At 51.9% G+C, this 7,585-nt stretch overlaps 1 protein-coding gene across 1 annotated transcript in view; it reads right to left on the bottom strand.

Annotated features, from left to right (window-relative positions):
* Window positions 1–7,585, bottom strand: part of MCC (MCC regulator of WNT signaling pathway) — a 332,143-nt gene that overhangs the window by 25,172 nt on the left and 299,386 nt on the right. The window contains exon 13 of the mRNA XM_013005658.2: window positions 6,141–6,347. Coding sequence (XP_012861112.1) covers window positions 6,141–6,347 — 207 coding nt within the window. The remainder of the gene's footprint in view (window positions 1–6,140; window positions 6,348–7,585) is intronic.

Raw genomic sequence — 7,585 nt, 5'->3', positions numbered from 1 at the left:
GCCACCTAAGTGAGATGCCAATTAAGCCCATATGGAAGAAGCACAGCAGCAGGGGTGGTCCAAGGATTGTAAATAATAATCCAAATCTGAAGGAGGGAATGGTATCAGAGCTTAAGTTGTGAAATAATGGTTTGCAGAAGGCTTTGGATGACAGTGGAAACCCAAAATACACTGACAGGATCTACACACGGAATAAGCCTCCAGTGATTTGCCTTTGACCATAACTCAGGGATTGGAATAGCCTGTTTATCAGACAGTACAGAGAGTTGATGAGATCTAGTACATTAAAATTAAAAAGCCTCACTTGAATGGTAAAACTTATCACTGATCTCCTTGACACACTGAGCTTGATCTGGTTTTTAATATTTTCTGTTTTAGCTTTTTCTCGAACTAGAGTGCATCTGTTGCATTTGTCAGTGTTGGTAGCCTTCTTGACTCTCTGTTCTGTATTTTTCTATGTTCTTCAATATAGAATAACTAGATTAACAGTTCCTGGGGGCGATGGTGGCAGGGGGAGGTGACGTAATGGAGAGCTAATATCAAGGAGTACGAGGAGGAGGAAAATGTCTTTAAACTGACTGAGGTAGTAATTGTAAACACTTCTTGATATGAGTGAACTATTGAATGGCATGATGTCTGGATTATGGCTAATAAAATGGTTTGAAACAAAAACTTTAGCCTATGTTCCTGCGTATTCTAGAGACTGCAGACAAGTAAGGTTATATTAACAACACCTGTCTCTTTATGACTGATTTATTTCTCTTGGCATTTTCAACATTCCTCCACGGTGAGTCATGTGCCAGCTTCAGTTCTATGGCCGAGTGATGGCCCACCGCAATCACGGACCACATCCTGCTGTACCCATTCCTCTGCCGATGGGCATTTAGACTGCTTACACCTTTTGGTTATTGTGAACAGGGCTACAAGTAACGTCGGCATACAAGCATCTATGTTCATTGAAGATACTCTAATCATCCCCACTTTCCAGACAAGTTAAACTGCCCAGCGTTACACGATAGAGTGAGGCTTTTAACACAGGCCCTGGTTCCAGAGCAGGGCTGGGTGAAGCCTGTTGTGATTCAGAAAGTAGAAATGAGAAATTCACACGACTGTGTCTTCCATCACCCGCTCCCGTTTTCCATTGGGAGAAACCCAATATCAATCCATGTTTAGACTGTCACTGGGTTCAATGTGAGCATCCAGAAGAGCCGAAAGAGGAGGCACAGTAGAAGGAAGCCCAACCCTCCCTCATTCAGCAGGGCCTTGGACATCCCAACCTTCCTCATGCCGTGACACTTTAACACAGTTCCTCATGTTGTGGTGACCCCCAGCCATAAAATCATTTTCGTTGCTTCTTCATAACTGTAATTTTGCTATTATTTTCTAAATTTGTTATGAATCAGGCAACCCTTGTGAAAGGGTCGTTCAACCCCCAAAGGAGTTGTGACCCACAGGTTGAGAACTGCTGATCTAAACCATAGTTTCCCAATCTTATTTGACCTACTACCCTCTTTTCAGGAAAAAATGAAAAATTTACTCAGCACTGCCCCATTTGAAAAGGTTTGTCTTGTAGACCAGGATAAAGTGTAGGCATCTGCTTTTACAGGCCACTCCCCGCCCCAGGGGTGGAACTGCCCACGTTGTGAAACACTGATCCAAACCCAATCTTCTCCTTTCACAGATGAGGAAATGTCAGACACAGGACTCCATGCTGAGACCATACAGGATCGAATGTTCTCAGTTCTTTGCATTCAGACAGAGACAGCAGCTACACTACATAGGAAAATGCCTGGGGGAAGCATTCATCTGATAACTAAATACAATTCACAAAACCCCAGGCCTGATAATAAAAAGCCAGAAGCCCCACAGAAATTGCTATCACGAGGTGACCAGTGCTATAAAGAGGTAGCAACCCATTGCTAGAAATGCAGATGCCAGGAGGCTAAAGTGCCTGCCTCAACCCTCTCCTAACAGAAAGCTGCTATCCCCAGGGTCTCTGCACAGCACAGCCAGCATCTGGGCCCCTCACTACTGCACCTGCCTCTCCTCCCTCCCTCCCTCTGCCTCACAAGTCCCCTCTGCCATTAGAGCCTGTGCACTCTTTCAAAACTCTCACAATACTCTCAGTCTTTTGAATATCCAGTTCCATTTGGTGCCAACATTTTCTAAAGATAAGGATTGTCTTTGTCTCCCAGCAGTGCAAATGGTTATGTGTTCAGCTACAAACTGAAAGGCTGGAGGTTTGACTGCACGCAGAGGCACTTCGGAAAAAAGGACTGGCAGTCTACTTCCCCAAATCAGCCACTGACAACCCTGGGAGCTCAGTTCTACTTGGACACACTCGGGGCTGCCAAGAGGTGCACGCTGCCTCCCCCAGGGTGCCGCATACGAACACATCTGATTGTGTCTCAAATCTAAATTAGAACTGCCAGAGCCTGATGCAACATGGATAAGGTTTGGGACCCAGCTGTGTTGGCTAGAGGGAATTGTTCATTAATAAGCATTAACACTCATCCAAAAGAGCAAGAATGGATGTTCTAGACCTAAATCTGGCCTAACCTTGGTTTTTGTATACCTACAGGCTGAGTGTCTTTCATGTTTAAAATGCAAGAAATAAAAGTCAAAAGAATGATTTTATGACATACAAAAATGATAAGGAACTCAGATTACAACAGCCATAAACAGAGAGCTACTGGTGGCGTAGTGGTTCTGAGCTGGACTGCTGGTCCTGAGGTCAGCTGTTCGAAAGCCCAGGAGAGAGGTGGGGCTTTCTACTCCCATGGAGAGTTATACTGTCTTGGGGGAGGGGAGATGAGGAGCTGATGCCAGGGGCTCAAGCAGAAAGATAATGTTTTGAAAAAGGTGATGACAACATCTGTACGGATGTGTTTGACGAAATGAGTATATATATGGGTTATGATAAGAGCTGTAAGATCCCCCAATAAAATGATTTTTAAAAACAGAGTTATATAGTCTCAGAAACCCCAGGGGGCAGTTTGACCCAGTCCTCTAGAGTCCCTATGCGTTGGCATCAACTGGATGGCAGCGAGTTCGGTTTTTCTTGGCACACAGGCAAACCCTTTTGCTCATATGTGGATTGGCTCTCGCATTGCAAGCCCTCGACAAAAACACACGTTCTCTCTCGCTGGAGTCCCCCTGGCCTGTGAAACCTGAAATCGTTACTCTCTGATCCTTTACAGGAAAATGCGGGCTCCGGCCCTGGACTGCGTGCCTCGCTCGTCTACCAACCTGCCCAAACCCACAGTCCTCCAGGCAGGCGGTCCCAAGCGAGAGCGCGCCTTAGAGTCAGAGCAGGGCTGCCAGGGGGTTTCCCCCAAGGAGTGGCTCATGGATCCAACCACTAACTTTTCAACTACTGAGCCACCCGGGCCCAGTATCAGAGGATACAACAAATCCAACAAACACTGCCAAATACATTCCCCAGGTCGGGGAGTTACTGAAACGGCCAAGTGTTTAATATTTGAAAGACAAGGCAATCGGCTTACTCTAATTAAACTCCATTACCCCAGCAAAACCTACCTATGGTACGTTCCATAACTTCTTACTCTGAAGTGAAAGAGCGCAAGGAAAAAAATCATTTGGCCTTTTCCCTCTGAGAGGTCTCTGTGCTTTGAAGCCACTCCACAAAACACAGTGCTTCCACCAGTCAAAATAAATACTGGGCAGCTGGGGAGAATGCTCGGTTCATGGGCCTCTGGCAGGGACTCCGGGAGTCCATTTCCACACCACCCAGATTGCACACTGGGGCCCTGTCTCTTGGGCTCTCTCCCAAAATACAGGCAGGCTGGAAACCGGGCTCAAAGGTGCTTACACAGAACTGCCCACACTGTCTCCTGGGTCCCGATGCTGCCGGGTGAAATGGTACCGTGTCAGCTGCTGCCCACCACAGCCAGGCCCTGGGCAGACAGCTCATAGTACCCTCACCAGTGCCCTTTCTGAAGCCCAAATCAGATCATGTCAACCCCCCACCCCCCACCCCCAGGAAAATCCTTCCTCTGATCCCCATTGTCCGCTGCGTGACACGCTGGGGACATCTCCAGTGAGTTCGGCCAACTGCCCTCCCCTGTAGCCCCTGCAGATGCTGTTGCTGGCCTTCCCCTCCCCAGGGCCCATCAGCAGGCCCAGCCCCTCTCTCTTCACTAGGCCGCAGCTCAGAAGCCTGTTTCGTCCCAGGCCCTTACTGACTCTCCAGTCTGGACCCCGTGCCTGGTCCGTGGTGCCCCGAGGTGGCACATGAACCTCACCCCCGAATGTCAGTTCCTGGGAGGCAGATGGAACTGCCTCCAGCACTTCACCCAGGCCCTGTCCAGTGCACAGTACCGGCTAGCTGGATGAATGGGAAGCCACTAGGGGCTGGGGAGACCCGGTCCAGCTAGTTACCAGGGCTGTGTGTGCCCTTGGTGCCTTAGTAGGTGGGAGGTGGGTAAAGTGTAGGTGTGGCTCTCTGTAAAGCAGGCTTCCAAGTCCTAGCCGATTTAAACCAGGTGCCTACAGTCACCTCCGACTCACGGTGGCCCTGTGTGTCTCAGAGGATACACCTGTGCTCCCTGGCACTTTCCAGACAGGGCTGCAGTTTCAGACGCTGACGGCCAGGTCGTTCTTTGTTCAAGTTACCCCTGAGGCGACCTGAGCCCCAGTGTTTCAGACAGCAGCCAAATGCACGAGTCTGTTAATGGTTTGCACCAAGCAGGGGCTCCCTTATCTATTTACGGGGAGTTGGTTCATTGCCATGTGGCAGGGGCACTGCTCCATGCTTCCTGGGTACGCAACTCCCTGCAGACTTCTGTGTTCGTGCCAGCCAAGCCACCAGAAGCCACCTGCTAGAACAGCAGCCCACAGTCGGCAAGCTGTGGCCTGAAACAAGGTAGGGCCGGGGGAAGCTGGCGATAAGAAGAGAAACTCCCACACACGGAATGCATGGAGCCCCGGGACCCTGATTTCCTCAGGTCCAGATCTGATTTTGCTTTTGTGCTTTCCCCGCCAATGCGGTCTTTGAACTATTTCTAAAAGGCTACGGACAACTGAATGACTTTGGACTCTAGAGAACAGACCTGTGGGCTGCTGGGCGCGTGGGAGTTACCGACACCCACCCTGTGGTGATTTACTCTGCGATCTCTGCCTTCCTGCTCACCAGCTCATCCCACCGATGGCCAGAAACTCCAGCAGAAGCGGGGCGGCACTGCAGGCCCCAGGAAACAGAGGTGAGGCGAGGAGCCCTGCGGTGTAGTGGGTTATGAGTTGCGCTGCTAACCACAGGGTCAGTTTGAAACCACCAGCTGCTACGAGGGAGGCAGAGGAGGCTTCTGCTCCATAACCAGCCCTAGACTCTGACCCCACAGCGGCGGGTCTACTCTGCCGTATAGGGTCACTGTGCGTCAGACCTGACTGGATGGCAGTGACTGAGCCTGGGCTGGGGCACCTCCTGCGTCTTTGGTCTGTAAGCTGGGAGATGCCTCATTTGGGGGAGAGGAGCACCTGGTTTCCCTTACGTAAACTGAGGTGACACATTTCCTCATAATCAAGGTCTGTGGGGCCTTTTGTTTGCATTGTCTTGATCTTGAATGATTTTCTGCGTATGAAACGCAGGTTAGGCGCAGCTACAGAGACAACTGGATGAGCAGATTCAAAGGGATGTGACAGGGGAGGGAGGCTGGCAGGAATCGGGGAGTGGACAACAAGGAGCACGGGGAATAAGACGTCCTGGAATGGATGGCGGGGGCGGCTGCACACCTCCCGAGTGTGACTGGACTATCAAAATGGATGCCATTCAGGTCGTGTGTCGGTGAAATGGTTAAAACAGCATCAATTTCAAAAAGCAGAGCCTGGGGAGAGAAGGGTTCAGCCAGTGCCGGCTGCCGTGTGAAAGGGGACTAGAGAAAAGAGGGGGGACCAACCAGACTACCAGGCAACAACACAGAGGGCTCCCCTGCAAGAAAATGTTTCAATTATTACAGAAAGTGAGGCTGCCTGCCCTCTCAATATGCAGCTTCTGTCTCCTTTTTGGACCCGTGGAACCTTTCTGCAGATGAGGAAACCCAGGCTGGGCAGCCCGGGGGGCTGTGGCCGGTCGTGGCGGGCAGGCCTGAGCAAAGAACTCCAGCCCCCGGGTCCTCGCCTACCTTGCTAGGCTTGTCCTTGCTGCTGCTGCCGGTGGAGCTGAGGGACCGCATCCGCTGCTCCTTGTGCTCCTCCACCTCGGACTTGAGGTGCTCGATGTGCACCAGGTAGGCCTGCTCCTGGGCCTCCCGGGTGCTCAGTTTCAGCTCCAGAGCCTTCTTCTCTTTCTCCAGCAAGTAGAGCTGAGCCTTCAGCTCGGCCATCTCCTCCTGCGGGGAGAGCAAAGGTCACTGCCCATGCGGGGCCTGTGGCCCATGGCAGGGCTGCAGGCGTGAGAAGGGGGCGTGGCTGGAGCTCAGGGAGGTGGAGTTACCCTCCGGAGCCAGAGGAGAAAGAACAGCTGGGGGAAGGCCGTTCAGGAGCCGTGTGCCTTGTTGCTTTCTGGACCAGGCAACTGGAGCTACCTTCTCCCCTTTCTGAAGCAGCCTGCTGCCTTGCTGGCAACAGCTGCTGGTCTCAGAGACTGAGCCTCGCCAGTCTAAGAGGTCAGAATGGAGAGCCCGCCCGACGGGCCAGGCTGGCCTGACTCACGCCTTCCACTTCCCACCGCACTGCCCCGCCAGCCTCGTGTGCCCTGCATATGCCCACCGTGAGGAGCTCGTCTACCCTCTTTAGGGGCACAATGAAATCACCAGTTCATCACAAGTGACCGCTCACCACGTAATAATGTCGAGCAGTGGCTTGGCGAACTCTTGGAGAATTAGGAATTTGTAGTGGAGAGTAAGAAGTGACTCCCAAACGGACCAGGAGCCGTGCTACAGTGATCACCAGGGCTGCTTTCACGAGCCGGGCAGCCTTGGACCCTCCCCGTCCCCCCACTTACAGATGAGAAGCGGAGGCACAGACGGCCGACGCCGCCTGCCCAGGGGACTGGGTCAGAATTCAGGCTGTCTAGCTTAGAGTCCAGCCTCTTAGCCATGATACTCTGGGGGGCTTCAAAAGGGCCATGGGAAAAATGGCCTTAAAACCTTCTTACAAGCCACCGTCTCTCCGTTTCAAGAGCAGCAAATCCCTGCTGGAGCCACCCTGCTGGTGGCCATAGGGCCACCCAATCCAGCTCCCCAGCTCCCTCTGTGAGAGCCAAGCCACTGGCTTCAGACTGACTCACAAGGTCACTAGTTCTGTCCGCCCTTCACGTGACTTTTCTGAGGTAACAGGCCACAGGCCTGGGGGGCTCTCCTGGGCCCTTCACAGCGACAACTCTCCAGACCCAGGGGTGAAGTTGTTACCAGCCCTTGTGGACCTATACCCATCAGGCAATGTGACCCACCAAGGCTGGTGGTGGTCTGTGGGAAGGGCAAGGTGCTCAGTGACCTTGAAAGATAACGTGCCAAACCTTTCCTCAAGATGACTCACCCGGAGCATGATAGTGGGACAGAAGGAAAATCAAGGGAAATAGATGAAAGAGCTGGGAGGCAAAGGGCATTTATAGAGGTCTAGATAAAGA

This window comes from Echinops telfairi, unplaced genomic scaffold (assembly GCF_000313985.2).
Source record: "Echinops telfairi isolate 266 unplaced genomic scaffold, ASM31398v2 ScPeMD7_7469;HRSCAF=8507_1, whole genome shotgun sequence".
Taxonomy (NCBI): domain Eukaryota; kingdom Metazoa; phylum Chordata; class Mammalia; order Afrosoricida; family Tenrecidae; genus Echinops; species Echinops telfairi.
The sequence above is the reverse complement of the archived record's forward strand: the minus strand, read 5'-3'. Positions and strand labels throughout refer to the sequence as shown.